Source organism: Desmodus rotundus, chromosome 4 (genome assembly GCF_022682495.2).
Source record: "Desmodus rotundus isolate HL8 chromosome 4, HLdesRot8A.1, whole genome shotgun sequence".
NCBI lineage: Eukaryota > Metazoa > Chordata > Mammalia > Chiroptera > Phyllostomidae > Desmodus > Desmodus rotundus.
Genome location: NC_071390.1, coordinates 98,658,435 through 98,678,468, shown reverse-complemented (window position 1 = coordinate 98,678,468; position 20,034 = coordinate 98,658,435). Strand labels below are relative to the sequence as shown.

At 39.3% G+C, this 20,034-nt stretch overlaps 1 protein-coding gene across 5 annotated transcripts in view; it reads right to left on the bottom strand.

Moving 5' to 3' along the window:
* The window catches only part of NPNT (nephronectin), a 77,835-nt gene that overhangs the window by 29,008 nt on the left and 28,793 nt on the right, over positions 1 to 20,034 (bottom strand). For 3 of the 5 annotated variants that reach the window (XM_053923125.1, XM_053923126.1, XM_053923129.1), the window contains 7 exons: positions 14,819 to 14,911; positions 10,722 to 10,814; positions 6,317 to 6,436; positions 4,826 to 4,945; positions 2,822 to 2,956; positions 2,230 to 2,352; positions 511 to 906 (listed from right to left, as the gene is read on the bottom strand). In XM_053923125.1, coding sequence (XP_053779100.1) covers positions 511 to 906; positions 2,230 to 2,352; positions 2,822 to 2,956; positions 4,826 to 4,945; positions 6,317 to 6,436; positions 10,722 to 10,814; positions 14,819 to 14,911 — 1,080 coding nt within the window. The remainder of the gene's footprint in view (positions 1 to 510; positions 907 to 2,229; positions 2,353 to 2,821; positions 2,957 to 4,825; positions 4,946 to 6,316; positions 6,437 to 10,721; positions 10,815 to 14,818; positions 14,912 to 20,034) is intronic. The other 2 variants (XM_053923127.1, XM_053923128.1) reach the window with 1 other exon arrangement.

Below are 20,034 nucleotides of genomic sequence, written 5' to 3'. Positions count from 1 at the left end.
TCTGCCATTTGCAACAACACAGATGAGCCTTAGGGGCGTTATGTTAACTGAAACAAGTCAGAAGAGAAAGACAAACACTGCAAGATCTCATGTACAGGTGGAACCTAAAGCAGAAAACAGAAAAAGAGATCATATTTGTGGTTAACAGAAGAAGGAGCCAAGGGAGGGAGAATCGGTGGAGGCGGTCCAAAGGTACAAACTTCCCGTTAGAAATAAGTACTAGGGATGGAATGTGCAACCTGTGACTGTAGTCAACACCAATGGGAAGTTCATAGGGAAGTTCAGGGAGTACATCCTAAGAGTTCTCATCACAAGGAAAAAAGTTTCTATTCTTGTGTATTTATATGAGGTGATGGACGTTAACTAAAGTTATCGTGGTAATCATATCACAATGTATGTAAGTCAAATCATCATGCTGTGTACCTTAAACTGACACAGGGCTGTAAGTTAATCATATCTCAACAAAACTGACAAAAACTCAAAAAGTGTGCAAACATTGGTATGACTTACTGAACACATCTCCTCTGGGTTTCTGAGGGTCTGTCTGTATCCTGTTGTCAACTGTCATCTCTCCTGGAGATGTGGCGGCAGCCGGTGCTGAAGTCGTCAGTCTGATGACTGGTCTTTCTGGGGTGGGTGGTGGTGCAGGGGTTCTGAGCTCTGTGGGTGGGGGTGGGGGTGGGGGTGGGGTAGGCCATGCTGTTGGCTTTGGTGTAGGTCTTGCTGTTGGCTTAAAAGTGGGCCTGTTGGTAATGACAGGAGGGATATACGGTGTCTTCAGAGGCCACCTAGTGCTTCCGACATCAGGAATCCAATTACTGTGTCCCCCATCACCCTTTGAAATGGTAAGATTTCCCTTTGGTCCATGAATTGGACCTGAAGGTTCAATCATGACTTTTGGAATATCTAAAAGAGTCAAAAGGTTTAAATTAGTGTTGAACCATCTCTTCCCCCAAAGGTAAAACGTCAAATTGGAAAAAAACCAAATATATCAAAATATGTGCCAACTAGGCTTACTTTTCACATTTAAAATATTCCCCATCTGTAAGTCATTCTGTTTTCTAAATAACAAATATGCACATATATGAACATGATACACATTCAACAAATTGGTGGGTGAATGCAAAAATTACATTTGTGTTTCTGTAACAAATATGTATTATTTGAAACAAAAAAAGTTGTATTTGTAAAGTGGAAACAAATGGCAATCAATGATATTTTTAAAAATGCAGAGATATTCTAAACATTTTTAAAATATGAGAAATTTTTATATTTTAAAAGTTTATGTTAAGTATCCCAATGGTACATCTATATTATAAAATCAAGTTTAGAATAGTCTAAAGACTACTATCTCTTCTTTATAAGTATTTGACTCATACAAAAACATTTTTATTCAATTTTCTGCATATTGTTTTAGTTGGTTTTTCTTTCCTCTTATTAATTTATAGAATAGCTTTTTTAAAAGAAATTTTAAGAGGTCACCAAGATCAGCTGTGGAACACCTTTCTTTGATTATCTTCACCCAAAGCAATTAATGTTTAATCTACCTGGAACAATACACTCCCGGGGCAGATGAATACATGCCCCTTTAAAAATCCTTAATCCATATGACTTTATGCCCCAAGATTTTCAGGAAATATTTTACTCCAGAAATTTAATAAATTCTTGTTATATGAAACATATGCTAAATTATGGCTTTCATCTTGGAGGGCATTTTTTTCATGTTTATCTGCTAATATATTCATACTACAGAGTTTATAAAAACTTAAAAAGCAAAACAGTACTGAATGTAGAGAAAATAAATAAATATGGGAATTTTTTAGAATTAGGAGGAATAATAAAACAGAGGAACCGAAAATGTGGAATATATTCAGATTCTCCCACCATCACAATCAAGTGCTAATGCCAAACAAACATTTATTTCTAATTTTAAGAAAATCAAGTTCTCTGGGAGGACTCTATAATTTCTTGCCAGCGAAAGGGAAGCTACTGAGAAATTTTAGCCAAGGAACTGAATGCTTTTAAGAATAGAATGTATTACTGAGCCTTTAATTTTTTAAAATACCTGAACAAGTGATTTTGTTTATAGAAAGCAGAGACCAATATTACCAGTTATGAAAATTGTACTTCTTTGATAAATTAATTGTGTTCCTCATCTTCCCTGGTAATGGCCTTTGTGCCATGGGCATTCCTGCTGCAGTTTAGAGCCGGGAGATGAGCGTTACTCACACACGCAGCTTTGTCCGTCGCCGTGGTATCCGTCTTTACATTTGCACCTGTAGGACCCGTGCACGTTGAAACAGCGCGCAAAGCTGCTGCAATGATACTGACCGAGGGAGCACTCGTCTATATCTGTACCGGGAAGGAGAAAAAGAAGAGGTTTATTTGGTAGATAAATGAGAGTATGAGAGTAGATATTTTTTTTTAATTTCTCAACCACGCCCCCTATTGGGGACCTGACTCACAACCCAGGCATGTGCCCTGACTGGGAATCAAACCGGCAACCCATTGGTTCATGGGCCGGGGTTCAATCCACTGAGCCACACCAGCAAGGGCCAGTAGATAAATATGAAGGCATAAAAATATACATACAGTTTCACACACAAAATTTTTTTTTTGCCATGTGAGTGTCCATGTAAAACTGGCAGATAAACAGAAGAAATAAAGTACCTGTGCACCTGGAACAACGAGTGGTTGAACTGGACTTCTGTTTGTTTGATGCCAGCACCCTCCCAGCCCCACATCCCCGGCATCAGCACAATTGAGAGGCCTTTCTACTCCTTAGGAAGAAACGGCAAAACGCAATGATGGGGCTTATTACCGTGACATTGGTATTTGCCTCCGATGTACATGAGGTCGAAGCCTGTGTGACACTTGCAGATGTAACTCCCGAAAGTGTTGACACACTGCCTAAACCTAGGGCAGGAAGCTCTTCCAGCAGCACATTCATCAACATCTAGAAACACAAGTCAGTTGTCGTTTAGGTGGAGCAATAACATGTTCCGATGGAGCATATTTTAAAGTAAATAACTGCAAACAGTTCCCTCGTGGCACACAGGGACGCATCATAAATATTATCCAGCTGTTGCCCCAGAGGCCCCATAAATTCCACAGCGCCATCCTTCGATCCATCTTCCTAGCCCAGGCTGCGGGCTCCCCCCACCACATCTCAGCACGCACTGCACCTGCATCCACCTAGCTGCCCGAACTGAAACATGAGTTATCCTTGACAGCCCTATTTCTCTTTACCCTAAATCATCAGGCCCAGTTAATTCTACCTCTGAAAGGTTATTTGAATTTGTCTCCTCTTCTCTTTACCTAGAGCCACTAACTCATCTAACCTGCCACTTCCCAGGCCTCCTAACCTGATTTTTTCCCAGCCAATCTCACCCCACTCCCACAGCATTCCCACCCACCCATCAAAATGATTTCATCACAACATAAAATTGGATTAGCGTCATGCCTAAAACTCTTCTACTGTTTCTACTTGCTTTTTGAATTAAATCTTCATTCCTCATCACGTCCTTGAAGGCTCTGTAATAAATAGACCCCCCTTACCTTTCTGGTTGTATCTCCAGCCGCTGCCCCCCATACTCCCACTCTGTGCTTAGCCACCTTGGGCCCGCCTTCTTCCGGGACCTCAAGCAGGCCTTGTTCACCGCAGTGCCTGCATCCTTTCCACCCGCTTGGCTGATTCTTCACATGGCCAATGGTCCAGGTCTTAGCTTAAGGCTTTCCATGACCATTATTTTCTAAAATAAACTCTGTTTCTTTCTCTTGTAAGTCCTCACACTTAGAATTGTTTGTAATTTTATTGGTTATTTGTTTTTTTCTGTCTGCCCCAACAGAATATCAATTTTGTGAGGATCAAAATCTTGTCAGCTTTGTCCATTACTGCACATCCTGGCACTTAGCACAGTGCCTGGAATATAGACAGTAACCAATAAATGTCTCTTGAATCACCAAATACCTCCATTCATTGAGTACTTACTACATGCTGGGTACCATGCTAAGCTCTTTCCATACTTGAGCTCCTTTAATCCTCAAAATGGTTTAATATGCCATTACTCCCATTTTAAAGATGAGGAGACTCAAGGTCAAAGATAGGAAGTTTCTTACCTAGGTTGCACATATATGGCAGAGAAACCCTGACCACTGTGGCTCAGTTGGTTGGGCTTCATCCCCGCAGAGCGAAAGGTTGCCGGTTTGATTCCCGGTCAGGGTATGTCTGGGTTACAGGCCCAGGCCCGGTCCCCAGTTGGGGTGTGTGTGAGAGGCAACCAATCAATGTTTCTCTCACACATGGATGTTTCTCGCCCTCTCTTCCTCTCTCCCTTCCCCTGTCTACAAAAATAAATACATAAAATCTTTTTTAAAAGTATATGGTAGAGGTAGCTTTGAAACCAGAGCCCTGATTCTTAATGACAATCCTACACTACCTTCCTAATCTACAGGGGTAAAAATCTCCTGAGTGAAAAACATACAATCTAGCCTTATCTGCCTGTTCAGCTTTATCATTGCCCCTTACGTGCCAGAAAAACCAAGCTCTTGTTTCCCTGAGCACTGTGCTCCTTCAAACTTCAATGCCTTTGCACATGTGGTTCCCTCTGCCTAAAGCTTTCTCCTGTCCCCCATTTTTAGAAAAAATAAGGTTTCCACAGTCCATTCACAGGGAGAGGTCCTCTTCTGAGACAACTGATAGCTTCTGAAGGACAGCGAATCACCCTATGTAAGCAACTGCCTTTTGTTCCCGCTCCCATCCCGTTTCCTTTTCCTCCTTTTCCTAGAGAGACTGCTGACAGAGACACTGGGTTTCACAACTCACCCACGCAGGTCCGCCCATCGGGAGCCAGCTGCAGGCCAGGAGAGGGGCACTGGCACCGAATCTGTCCTTTGATAACATCACAGCCATACTGACAGTTGGCCATGGAGCATGTCAGGGCACCTGGAACGAGTGTGACTGGCTGACTCAGAGAACAAGTTGCACAACTGAAATAACTATGCCTCTAACTTGTCCTGAAATCCGTGACACTCAGCCGACAATGAAGACAAAAAGGCCTCAATCATTCAACAGTCCAAAGAAAGTCAAAAATAGGGAGAAGAGAGAAAGACTTTCTTCCCCTAGGGATTAAGAAGATTCAGAAGGGAACCAGCCCTGCTATCATCTGGGGCAGGCCTCTAATGCAATGGAGGAGTTCAAAGGCACATGTAAAATTTGATCTCACAGATTATCCAGAAATTTTTCCAGTGGCCAAGTTAAGTAGAAAAAGAAGGCATGTTTCCAGATTGCGCATGCTAAGTGCTGGTCTGAAGTGAAACATCCGCCTGATGGTCTCAGCCTCACCTTAACTTTCTCCAGGGGCAGCAGATTTCCCACTGGGCTGCGCCATGTTAGAGTTTTCCAGCATCACTGACTCCTGTTACTAAGCATGGAACACCTCATTTCAAAATGCCCCATGCTAAATATGCAATACTGAATAAAATTAGCTAAACTTTTTTATTTTATAAAATGCAACTCAGAGATATAAGTGATAATTAACTAATTGATAATTAGCTAATTTAACTGATAATTCTGTAAAAATAAAATTCAAGCCATCGATTGTTGGATATCCTATAAACGCAACCTCAATGCAATGTTTGGCCCTCAGAGATATTTAGGGCATCATCTGACTTATAACACAACCAAATGATAGCAGGACACACAATACATTTCTTCCCTACAAAGACACAGATGGAATCTACTTTTATGTTACTAAAATAATTTATTTTAAAATTCTTTTTTTTTATTTGAAGTAGTTTCAAGGAAAGGGACATAAGTTAGTCCTTAGACTATTATAATGAAATGTAAAAATGAGGGGAGAAGGTATTTGTGAGTGGTTTTTAATCGATCAACAAGCTTGATGGATGCACTAGCAGCACACAGTTTACAGTCCATCTTTACGGACAGCTCACAGTCCTGAACTAATCACTAATGTTCTTCTTCTAGCTGGAATAGCTCTATGCCACATTGACGAAAGGGAACAAGATTAGAGAACACACTTACTTTTGTTATTCTTCTTCTAAAATCATGTCCTAATCAATTTAACACTGGCACCCACGGTAAAAAGAATGCTAGCCATCTAAAAGGGACAGCTCTTATTTTGATTTTCCATTCCTTAGGGACCCATACCTCCCCCGCAAACCCCAAACACACACTCACATCCATCCTGTTTGGGGGAGGGCCTGGGAGGCCACTTTCATTTTCACACTACCAGACCACAACACGAAAGAAAGCAAGCCCACAGCACTTGGAAAACAGTCAGGATTCTTGACATACTTGAGCAGGACCCGTCCGGCATAAGCATGTACCCGTTGAGACAGTAGCACTTGAAGCTGCCGTAAGTGTTCATGCACCTGTGCTTGCAGGGACGCGGCTTCAGGCCACACTCGTTCAGATCTGAAAAGAGCGGAAGTCGAAGCAGAATAATCATGAAACCTCTGTACAAACGTAAACTATTTAAAATACTTCTCTATGTTGAAAAATGAAGGAGAAAAGTAGCTCAAGCTTCACTAGCCAGTCATTTATAGGAAAAAGAGAGGGAGCCTGTTTACACTGTCTTACTTTAATACTGTTATGCTGGAGGTTACCAAGAGGTTTTTTTCTTTTCCTTTCAGAGGTGACTGAAAGCCTTACTTATGACAATGAAGAGGCTGTATGAATTTCTGGAGCTTAAATTATATAGTAAATGTGATCTCTGCCCACCAAGGCCAGCTAGAGTACGTACATACTGCCTACTTCCTCATCCCTAGAAAGAGCAGCACCCTGACTCCTCATGGTGCTGAATCGTCTGTCTGACTTCAGTACCCTCAGAATACCTGGGGTCTACTGCTGGAGTCCCTCCTGACAATGTGTTCCTCCTCTATTGATTTCTTCCTCTCTGTGTTTAAAGAAGATACTAGAAAGTATCTGGATTTTAACGTGAGACTGCTTTGACGTTCCCCAAATAAAGCTATATTTTCAGAGGATAAGAGCTACTTGAATTGGAATGATCACAATTGTGGTTTTTCTTGTTCAGCCTTATAGATTATATACTGATCTAATATTAAGGAAGAAAATTTAAAAAACATTTCAACATATTTTCATTCATTTGGTAGTTAAGAAGGACATATGAGAACGCTAATGAATAATACACAATTGACTATCATTATGTAGTTTAGGATTCTTGACTTAAATATCAATATGAAATGAACTAATAAAGTGCACATTATGAGTCTTTTTCAACCTAAGTAGAACACTGCCTCAAGTGAACATAAAACCCGCAATGACATATAAGCACTTAACAGTAATGCCCAAAATATAGACTTCATTAAAAAGAAATACGACCACATGTTTGTTTGGAACTGCCAGCATGGTTTAATTATCTGTTAATCTATGTCATGGAACCAGACATACGGACAGATCTAGTTGCAAGTTGTCTTTAAATCTAATCAAATATAAACCTGACTTGCTATTTATTAGAAATCTATACATTTCACTTAATTAAACCACCAAGTTACCTTGTTTTCTAAAATCTCCAAATTATTGAATCTAAAATTTTAAAAATATTTTACTGACTTTCCAACTTGGTCTTTTTTCCTAATCTTAACACATCTGTAAGCAGATCCCCAGCTGGGTGAAGTCCTAGAAGATTAAATAATAAACATTTTTCATTTCCTATGCTCTATTCAATTTTATACTTTCTGTCTTGCCCAGTCAGGGGTATAACAACACAGAATCACATTTTAAGATAATTCAAAATAATTTCCTCAAAGAAGGTGCTCTCCAGATTAGTCTCATCAAAATTTGATTTCTTCTTCTGTTAAATGAAGAAAAAAATTTAAATCAAGAAGGAAAGACAAAGAAATTCACTCCACTTCTGATATTCTTCTACTTTGTATTTCAATGTTTATTAAAAATTAAAATCAGAGAATCTTTTCTCGTGTTCTAGAAGGAGTGGATTATCCTTGCTAATATTTCCCTGCCAATCCACACTGGGCTTTAACAAATCCCTGATTGATATTATAGCATGTAGTATTTAAATCTGAGTACATTGTTAGAGAAAGGCTTGTGTTTCAAATATTTTTCTGCACCAAGCAAAAATAAAATAGTACAGTACAACAAAACAACAGAGTTAGACTGAATTCTGTATCTCAAGGGAAGGATACTGATGGATATAAAACATGACAATTAAGAACCCTTAGGTTTGCCCCGGCTGATATGGCTCGGTGGATTGAGTGCCAGCCTACAAACTGAAAGGTCACCGGTTCAATTCCCAGTCAGAGCACATGCCTGGGTTGTGGGCCAGGTCCCAGTTGGGGATGTGCGAGAGGCAACTGATGGATGTTTCTCTCACACATCCATGTTTCTTTCTCTCCCTCTTCTTCTCCCTCCCTCCCCATCTCTCTAAAAGTAAATAAATAAAATCTTTAAAAAAAAGAAGAAGAAACTTGGGTTTATTTTAGAGAGCCACAAAAACTTCTATGGGTTTCCAGATGGGAACTGGTCAGATATTTATAGCTCCAGGCAGCTTGCATACAAGGAGTATTTATGCTGATGGAAATCTCTTCAGACATAATTTCCTTCAGACAAAAGGAAATAAACGTGCATAACTCAGTGGGTCATTGTAGGACATTTGTTGACTATTTTACTGGTATGAAATTGACATGTAAATATCCAAATATGTTGGAAGCAATCTGAGAAAGCTGTGCTCTACCAGCTGCTGATGGAGTGGTTGATTCTGCTGGACAGGTCACTGGGGTTAATGGCCCCAGAACTGCCATTACTGTCCCACCTGCCACAGGCATCTGTCTCCTAAAACCTTCACAATAACCCTCACAAAACCCACTGTAGAAGTTATGAAATTGGATCCCACAATCGACAATTACAATATTTAGCAAATATCAGACTTTTGCTCAAGCAGAAAGCTTCAAAAGATTAAAAGAGCCTGATATTCTGGTGAGGAACTTCTTTTTCAATTTTTCACCAGCTCTCTATTCTGTGATTACTATACCTTATTTTCCCATTGATCTAATGGCTTATGTAATTGAGTTAATATGGGCTGCTTCCAAAATCTCTTGGACTACAGGACCAGTCACACTTGTACTACTGTCAAATTAAGTCAGAAATTCAAAAATGACACTTTACAGTAAATGCTCATATAATAATAAGTGGAACGATATAAAAAACATGAAAAGTCTCCTTGATCACATTTTAGAAATCAATCTTAAAAGTTGATAAGAGAACCTAAGAAAACAATCTTTAGTGTTTTTATTTTAAATTTGCTTTAATCTTGCTCTTTCTCTAGGAGTTCATAATGTAATATAAATTAAAAGGAAAATCTATAACAAAAAATTAACGAATTCTATCATGTACCTATCTTATCATACAAAGAATAGAACTTTACAATTAAACCACTTACATTCAAATGCTTTAATTATTAAATATACAATTCTTAAAGAACATCTGTAAGTCAGAAGTATACTTAAGCAGGTTGGTGGATTCAGGAGGGAAGAAGGAGAAAGGAGCTGGTCCAGAACAAGAACACAAGCTGCATAGCATTATACTGACACTTCAGGGGAAAAAGAGAGTCAGAAATTTTATTAGCATGCAGACACTGAAAAGTAGCTTGAAGATTTGCAAGAGATTCATCGAATAAGACAACCCAATGGATTTTTTTAAGGGAAAAAATATTTCGTTTGTTTAATGCACTTACAGACTTTTTTTTTCCTTTGAGGCTTGAACTGGACAATATCTCAGAAGCCTAAGCTTTTACATTTTATCTGACCAAAGTGCAGGTCATAGGGAAACAGATGTTGGTATGTCAACGGCCGTAACTTTTACGCTTTGAAGACAGCAATGACACGTGACTGAAATTAGTCCCACAGCCCTATTCTTTGTGCAGAAGAAATACAAATGCATAAAGGTCCCTTTCAGCAGAGAGTACTTTCTGATTTACAGGATTCTAATTCCATTCTATGTTCCTAAATCTGTCAGTGAGAGGGGATAAAGGTTTTCAGAAGAACTGTGAAATCATGCTACCCCCTAACCTTCCTACAATGCTTTCCAGCATAATGAAGGCACTAGTATTTCTGGTGTTTCTATTCTCACACCAGCCCTGTGGAGAAATAGGGCAGGAATTCCTCTCCCCCTATTACTAATTGTTTTCCTAACACCCAGACGTTTTAAATGACCTGCTCACCTAAGGGCTGTAGTGGAACCAGAACTTAGGCCTCCTAATATCAGAGGATGTGGCACTAAAGGAAGGAAGCTAAGACACGGGTTTCGTTTCTGGTAACCAGAACTCTACACCCTTTATTTGGCGGTGAAGAGGATTGATCCCAACTACAATCTACTTAGCAAAAGCCATCAGAACCCCATCAGAATCTCAGTTGCTTTGATATTCCTGACTTCACCTACATATGAAAACAAAAATTCTTTTGTTATCCTATTTTTAGAAAACATTTTGAAACCCAGAGAAGAAAAAAGGCAACGAGATGCAGTGAAAGGACAGCGGAGGCTCCAGGCTTTTTAGGGCACAGAGAGTCAGCACCAGGTGACAGTCCCTGCTGCTTGCTTCACATGCTCAGGGCGCGGAGGCGGGGCGCCCCTGGGGCTTGTCTTCAGGACAATTGCAAGAGGTGACAAAAGTGCAGGAAGCCGTGCAGGAGGGAGGCGCAGGCCCCCTGAGATAGTGCACGCTCACCCCTTGAAGGCAAACTTGTGGCTTGGTGGTCCTGGGGTTGGGAAAGAGGCTGCTCACTGCCTCGGTCGTGAGGAGTTGGGTAGAGGTGTTCGTCTTCACACCAGGAAGAAGGTAATAAGAGTCAACTTTGAACTGATGTCATTTTTAGCCCTAAAAATCTTTATAAGTATATGTTAAACAATTACATAAAGTTGGTGGAGTTCAAAAAGAATGCTTTAGAATATAGATACTTTACAAAAATTAGTTTCCAGTTCTTCCAGTTTCTCCATTTTTTAAATTTTTGTTTTCCTGAAAATTTATTACTGTCATCTTTCTTCCCAAGAACACGCACACCGTACAAGTCAACAATCCATTTTTTGCATATAAATTAAAAATAAAAACAGCAAAAAAGAGATGGTCATTTTTTAAAAGCATGATTTTAGTTATCAGCAAAGACGGAAAACTCAAAAAAACAAACAGATTATATAAATATTGATTATGATCAACCTGCTCTGTTTCAGGACACTGAAGTCTTGAATGACCGACTTAAGACTTTTTTCTTATTATTATGTGTACAATAGTTTAAAATACTTGAAAATTGCTCACACAGTTATGATTTGCATAAATACCTTATTTAAATACATACCATGATCAATGTTTCCCTCAAATGTAAGAGCTTATGTTACATTTAGGTCACACTTAATTAGAATATATAAGAAGCTTTCTCCAAAAAAAAAAAAAAAAAAAAAAGAAAGAAAGAATAAAGGTAACTGTTCCCACGCTTAGCTTACCAAAATATTATAAGATGGGTAAGACTGAAAAATAGAGAGACAAAAAGGCAATTATATCCTATTTCAAAATTATTATATTAGTAATAGTTAAAATTCCAAATTAGATGAACATTGGTTTCTCAGGTTAAAATCACACAGCCTTCAAAAAGTAAGGCTGTAAGAAACTACCTGAATATTAGGGTTAAAGCAGTTAGGCTGCTGGACGTAGAGAAGCGATCCATCCACTCTCAGGTTTAACTTGTCCACCAGAGTTTACTGTCTGATTATGTGCTACAGGACACGAATTCTGTTCTTGGAATAGGGAATTCAACATATGAAGCACAAACCATGTCAACACATTAGTAATTGATACTCATAAATTGTTTCCTCTGAACTCATTACAAAGCACACCATAAATTCAAAAGAATATCTTGCATTCCTGAAAAAATACAATGCTATGATATATTACATGCTAAAAAATAATTCCCTAGTGGGAAAGTTATAAAAAGATTATTATCTATAACAGTATCCTTTCTTGGCTGAGGGGAAAGGGGACTTGTATGGGTACAGTGACTCAAGGAGGGAGAAAATATACAAGAATAAAATCACCAGAAAAAGTAAGGTGGAAAAACCCCCCCAAATCTTGGGTTAGAATTTCACCTACTGTGAAAGGTAGGTACTGGGTACGTTATAGAATAAGCTAATGATCAGTCCATGCCTATGATTTTACATGTGCTCCATTTATAGCAAATCCAGAAGATGACTCAGTGGGGAGAGCGAACCACCAAGAGCAGATTACACATATCTTGTGACAGGCTGTTAATTTAAGCCAGTTCCAAAGTGGGCCTGCCCTGCTATGCTGGCTGCTCCCCAGGCGGCTCTAAAAGCACCCAAGTGCTTGTCATTTACTCAAGCTGTTCACTCAGCCAAGCAAGTTTCCTGGGGGTGATTTCTTAAAGTACACAATTCGCAACAATATTTTTTAGCAGTTACTTGCCTTATACCCAAACCTACTTTTTATTAGCTTTCAAAAGCTAATAACCAGCTCTGCAAAATTACTTCAAAGGACCTCTTCTCTGACATTTCTCTCCTCAAGAAACAAGAAACCTGTTTGTTTTCCCACGTCTCTAAGGCAAGTTTTCCACTTTATTAAATATATGGTCCAGATAAAATGTAGACATAGAACAGATATAGACAATCCGCTCTAACATTTCTGGGGGTCTCTCGACAGCTCTTCGACTTACCCAGCTCATCCACAGCGGCTCTCACCCTGACAAATTCGCAGTCCCCGGATTCAGAGACTAAGGTACTAGAAGACTCCATGGAACTCTTTCAAGCTCCTGTGGCTTTCAGGGCCAAGAACCATTGCATGGAACATTCACTCAATAAGTATTTAATGTGCACTGATGGTGTGCAGGTTTAGTGACCGTTTTCAGGAGCTCCACAAAGGGCTCCTGCTCCCAGAGAACATAAGCATTTCCAACAGGAACATGCCAAATGGCTGTTTTGGTCAGGAAGGTGACAAGAAAGATGATTAAAACACACAGGTTTACTGTGACCTGGAGTTTTAGGTTCATGTTGGACTTGAAATTACATTTTCAGTGTCAGCACTATTTTTGCAGGCGTAAAATCCCATTTTACTACTAAAGAAATCCTTTACCCCTAAGGAATATCATTTTGGGAGGCCAGATTTCAACTCAGGACATTTCCATTTTTCTTTAGAGAAACAGGTATGTGTTACTGGAAAAACTGGTTTTTCTGAAAATACATTCGTGATAAACTGGTTTCTCTGAAAATAAGTATGTAGTTAGCTGGTTTTCTGAAAATAAGAGATATCCAGAGATAAATCCTTGTTCCAGTAATAGCTTCAGTGTATTTGAAGCATATTAAAGTTGATGAAGCTCTGTAAATAAATTTAAATGCCTTTCTGTGCAATTCAGCAGTAGCTTCTTTTAATAATCCTCTGTGTATAAATTCCTGGCACCAAGTTTTATGGCGCTGACATAGTAATTAGACCTCTGATGGTTTATGTTCATCGCTTTAAGAAAGAAGCATGCTGGGACTCTGAGATGAACACTAGTAACTCAATAGTCAGAACCGAACAAGCTGCTACTTGAAAACTTAGACAGGAGAAGGAAAATCAAATGGATTTTTAAAAGAGTAAACTAAGATAATAAGAACCCCATTTATTTTTTAAAAATGCTACCCAGGTATGTTAGATAAATTCCAAGGTGAAAAATATTATTAGAGAAGAAGCACTGGAAAAATTCAGTTATCAGTCAAATAGCAGATCATCTAGAAGACACTTTAGAGTAAGTTTGTCCTACCATTGGACACGTCACACTTTACTAGCATGGACTTCATCTGATAGTGCAGGAACAATTAGATATATACCTTTGAACATCAGTGTTCTGGATTGTTCTGAAAGCTGCGTCTACAAATCACCAGTTTACATGACATACCTCAAGGGGTATCCGATATTGAAAAACAAGAGTACTTCAACTCTTCAAAACAAGAAGTACTTCAACTTCAATAGCATTTCTGTATCAGGTGAGGTCAAGTAAGTATCTATGGGACAGTTAGACCCCTATGTGATTGTTTCATTTGACATTTAAAATTATAGGGAGCATTACTTTAAGTAATAAATAAAACACTGACCCTTTTATTCTTGTATCTTTCTAGTGAAATCTAACCATAGCTTTTCTACATTATAATAAATACCTCCTGACATTGTTGGAATGATGAAAACAGATAATATATATAAAATACCTGGGGCACTGTTAGTGCTAAATAAATGTTTGCTTTTACAAGCAACTGATCAATTAAAAGTAACTTACTAAGTTAATCAAAATCTTTATTTCTGAGAGGAACATTGCAAACTGGTCAACAGTTAAATGAAATTTAACCACAAAATCGAAGGGCTCAGGGTTTGAAGGGACCTCGAAATTTCACATCAAATTTCCTGCCTGACTTTGAGTATTAAAGTATTTTCATCTAATGGGTCCAAGCAGCCCAGCACTGTGCGAAGACTTCGCCACCAGTTAGTGGAAGAGCAGGGAGTAGCCGGGTGTAAGGCTTCTAACATTACTGATGCTGCAATTCTCTTTTTCAAAATGCGTTTTAATTATTAGCAGTAAATATGAGGATGAAATTCATTTAATTGTCCCTCCATGAAATAGACTTTAAAAGATGTGCCATTATTATATTTGTATCTTTCAGCAAATGGCAGCTCAAACATGTAGAATAATAATCATAGGAAAGTGGCTGGGCACGAGAGCTCAACATTTTTATACCAGGCAGGAAGAGAGGGGGCCCCTGATTCTTCCCTTGTGTCACACTGTCCCCTACCTTGATTGCAGGTTTTCCCGGCATATCCAGGATGACACTTGCACTTGTTTGGTCCGACACACTCGCCATGTTTGCACTGTGGTTGGCACACAGCTGTGACAAGAGAATATCATGCATTACTTCTAGCTCAGCATGACATCACCCCTACAGTATCAATGTCACGGACTATATTAATAATAAAAATCTCTAAGAACTTACAAGAGAGTAGCAGAAATACACAGAAGCACCGTGTCCCGGAGGGGTAAACATTGTCTAGAATACACACTCACACACGTGTACCGTGTATCAGTGTGCACATGCGCGTATCACTTCGGGCTGGAAAATTTGCTAACTTGAGCACAATGCTCTAATAGTCAGAAAAATATGTAAAACTATGCAGAAACACAACTGATGTTTGCCAATAGTAATAAATTGACAATAACCTGTACTCATATTTTGAAACTCATTCTCTCAAATACACTTCAAAAAGTTGTTCTTGATCCAAAGATATTGTTTAACTCCAGATAAATTGTTTGAACTCCAGATGAATTTTCAATTAAATAATAAAATACTATTTTCTTGGAAATAGTATTTTTAAGTATAAAATGCTTCAAAATAAAATGAACACTGAAACTCACTATTTTTGGAATTTCAACTTAAGAATACCTCTGTTGCCCTGCTCTACCTTAACCTTAGGTGCATCGCAATTGCTCATCAGTTTATAATGGCTTTTCTATGGCTGATCACAGCAAATAAAAAGATCTATCTTACATTTACTATCTTCCATCGACTCAAGTTTGTCTTTGCTCAAGACCCCACAATGCTATGAAATCATCACTCGAAGCTTTCACAGTCTTTGATTCCTGCCGAGATACTGCTTAGAACCTTTTGTTTACACTGGTGGTTCTCACTGGGGGCAGCTGTGCCCCCACGGGGCATCTGGCATGAATGGAGACATTCTGGTTGTCACTCTGGGGAGAGGGTGCTGCTGGCACTGAGTGAGACTCCAGGAATACTGCTACACGTCCAGCAACGCTCAGAGGGTGCCCTGCCCCACTCCGTTATCCAGCCCGAACCCTGACGGTGCCAGCTGGAGAGACCTTGCTCTGCACAAGTACGTGCACAGAGCCGTACCAGACGCTAAATCAGACGAGAAAGCACTGCATGGGTGGGCACTGCCGTCAGAGGGCTAACAGTCTGGACGAAGAGACAAAACAGGCATGTTTTCAATTGAAGGCAACATTTATTTACGAGTGAAATAGGTGACATACAAGAAATTTGTAAAGAAATCATCCCACAAACATATCTATGTAGATTTTTACAGAAAGCCTTAGAGAAGAGACTTTAGTTGGATCCTGAAGCATGGCTAGACAAAAAAGGGAGAAGACAATCCAAAGTAAGGGGACATTTATTCAGGGGACACTGGGAGGCTTGTCAAGCAAAAACGGGAGGGTACATGCTGGCAGAAGAGTGAGGGGTAGACAAGCATAGGTGACAGGCATCAGACGGTGATGCCCCCGCGACCTCAGACTGAGGAACACATACTTTGTCTACAGGAAATGGAAACTTGATTGCCATCAGTAGAATTAACTGATAAAAATCAATACTTGGGCATTATTAGCCTGATAACAATATGCAGAAAGGACTGGAAAGAGTCCAGTTGATATGCAGAAGACACGATTTGTTTTTGTGACAGGAAGAGACGGGCTTCAGTAGCCACTGAGTGACAAGCTGGCATGTCTTGAAGACAAAGGGAATGGGGTCAGTAGTGACTCTGAGTTCTCAAGTCCCTGACACCAGATCCTTCCCATACCAGCCCAGGCTGTTCTCTGTGCTGGGATATGCTCCCAGTTCCTGACAATTCTCTAATATTCCTGCGAAACCAAAGTGCAGGTTATTTTTGGTGCTTTCTACATTTCCTCACTCAGCCCTCAGTAACCCGTCCTTCACCTGGACTCCGTAGGCTTATTTGCCAGTTTTACTTTCCAGCCTCTCTCGCCTATTTGTCACTCCACCTGGACCCTCCACCACTACTGATCCTTCCCAGTGCTGCTCGGATAGTACGTAATTTAAAAACTTGCCAAAATAAAGGACGAGAAGAGTAGAAACTGTAAACGGTAGAGAAATGTGCTCGGAAGATTATTAAAATCTGAGGATGTTAGACACTTCATAAAATTCAAGGAGAAGCAACTTTTCAGAACTGGAAGAAAACATAAACTGTCTAGGAGTACCTCCCAATACAATTTTTCAGTCAGTTGTACACCTCGTACATGGTTCAGATGCAGTTTTTAACACAAGTCCCAGAAATAAGCCATTTTTAAATGTCATTTCCTGGTCCTATCACCAAGAAATGCAAGGTAAAAAGAATTTTTTTAAACTTAAAAAAGATGTTCCCTAAATCTTAACAATTATATATAAACTTACAAAAGCTACAACCTGAGTGAATCAAGCATCACTGAGGCACCCAGACTGCCATATTCCAAAAAAAAAGAGGAAACATCTCAAAATCAGTTAATGTAAATCAATGAAATCATCTCCCAAAATAAACAGAACTCAAAAATATCTCTAAACACATGAAAAAGCAGTTTAGAAAGCACCAGTTAAAAACATGGAAAAGTTTACTTGAAGAGGACACTCTGCGAAATAATTTGACCTGAGGCCTCCCGGGCCTCATGGCCTCCTGACCCCCTGACCAGGTGGAGGACCATCCACTTACGGCGCTCTCAGGTACTTTGCAGAGACAGAGGTTTTTATTGTCCCCCTCCCTTTCTTGCTGTTTGTTCTCAGGGGAGTGCCCTAATCTTGGGCACATCGAACGCACACATTCCAAGAGGCCAAGACTGTCAATGTGTCCTACACGTTCAGAGAGTCAGTGTTTTCAAACTGCTGTGTGCACATCTGCCCAACATCCATTCACGGAAGTAACCAATGGCCCATTTACTAGTCAACAGCTATTAAGTGGCATAGGATACGCATAATGTTGACATACAGAGTTTTTTTCTCTTACAAAATAAATGCCCTTAAAAATGTACAAAAGTACTTTCTCCTACGATCTTGCTGGCATTAGGTTTGCAATGAAATTCAATAAATATGCATTGAACATGTGTTATATCTAATGTATTCTACTAGCCAGTGTGGGCAAAATAGTCACAGAGGATATGAAACATTAACTATGAAACTACAATATATTGGCCAAAACTTAAGAACTGTGACAGAGAGATGAGATCAGAGGTAGGGGGAGGGGCAGGTAATAACTGACTATAGGTTAGGAAATGTAATCTGAGCAATACCTCAGAGGTAAGAGGCAGAGATACTAGGGAGGGAGACAAAGCCTTTGACAACAGAAGCGAAATAAGGGGGAAGGACAATGAAGCAGGTTCCCAGGGAGTGCCAAGTATTCTAGTGAAGCTGCAATGTGAAGTGCTTATGACAGCAGATGAGATCAAAAGACAGGCTAGAAAGATCATAAAGGGCAGAAAGAAACTGCTGGGTGCTCACCAATTTCTGTTTCTCTCTTTTTCTTTAAAGTAGAATGTCTGTCTGTCTGTCTGTCTCTCCGTCTCTCCCTCTATGCATGGGGAATGACTTAGCAATGGAAACCACATTCCTTATTCCACCTGGCAGATGTGAGTGGCCAAGTGACTAAATTCTGGTCAGAAGTGTGAACAGAAGTTACTGGCTGGGACATTTGCAAGGCTAATTAAAAAGGTCCCGATGTTTCCTCTGTCTTCTTGCCTGGAGATGAATCACAGTGCACTACAGAAGCCACTCTCTTACCATAAGGTAATCTTAAGAATGAAAAAAGGGCAGAGCAAGAAATCACAATATTAACCCTAAATAGCAATCCTAGCAATTTGGGGCACTGTGCTTTGTGTCAGTGTTACTTGCACCCAAATGCAATTCCTAACAGACTATCCTTGGGCACAAGGCTGTGGAACCTGAACTTAGTGTGTTCTTTATTTAGCCAGTGAATGTTTATTTTAAATACAAACTTAGCATACAAATGTTATGAGCAGATCCAAGTACAGAAACACAACTCATCAAATTTATTTTATACTTACAATGCCATAAAATTATAGAAGCACCCAAAAATCTTCATTTCTATAGCTAAAGAATTAGATTATAAAATACATATACATCCATATTGAGACTAGAGAAAAATGATTCTCGACTTCTGTGTAAACTGGCCCACCTTTGATCACCTGCCATATTTTGCCGTGTATAATGCGCACCCACATTTTTGGCCCAAACTTTTAGGAAAAAAATCTTGCATTTTAATTTTTAAATTCAATTATTTATTTATTTATATTTAGAAACAAAACTGATTATCATATTCCAGGGTATTATTTTGCATAAGGATACTGTTATTGCTTTCTGGAGTTACACTTTCAACACATAAGCATAAATAAAAGAATTTAAAACACGTATATAGATACAGAATTAGTACTGCCCGTGTATAATGCACATCCTTATCTTTCCCTCAAAAATTTGGACAAAAAAGTGAGCATTATACATGGCAAAATACGGTACTCCACTGTAATGTGAGCTCTCAGTAGCTAGCCAGCACACACCAACCTCACAACCTGCTGGGAATAGGAAGCGAGGGAAAAAAAAAAAGAATAAGTGGTCCTTTCTAGTGGTCCGTGTTAGAGTGTTCTTCTAAAAACATCAAAAACAGATTTGGAGGAAATAATGCTGTTTGCTACCAGTTAATCAGAAAATGCAGCATTGCTTCTCTGACTTGCACACTGTCCAGGGACAAGAATTTGGGGCCATGTCTGACGGTCCCCCGTCATCCCCATGTGGTTTAGCAGCTCAGTAATTAAAGTCAGGTGAGGACCATAGCTAGTCAATGAATGACAGATTTTCTTACCCCCAAACTGAATGCCAGAATTAAGCTAAAATAGGCAAATCACACTCAAAATTTACTAACATTCCTCCAGCATAATCTCCAAAGTGTCCTTTTTATAACCTCTAAATTGTTACTTTAACTAGAAAAAGAAACAAGTCTCAACTGGCAAAGCAAACAGAGCTCCTTAATGTCACGTGTCCCAGCCTCTTCTCTTTGCAATCTAATAAAATTTTACTCCTAAAAATTCATCCTAGTGGATATAACTGGGGTTCTGAGAGTTGGACATCTTCTGATACCGGTATTAAGTGGTGAGTTATCAAATAAGTTAGTGGACAATTAGATACACATCAGATATATACAATACTTTTCGTGTAAACTAATCACA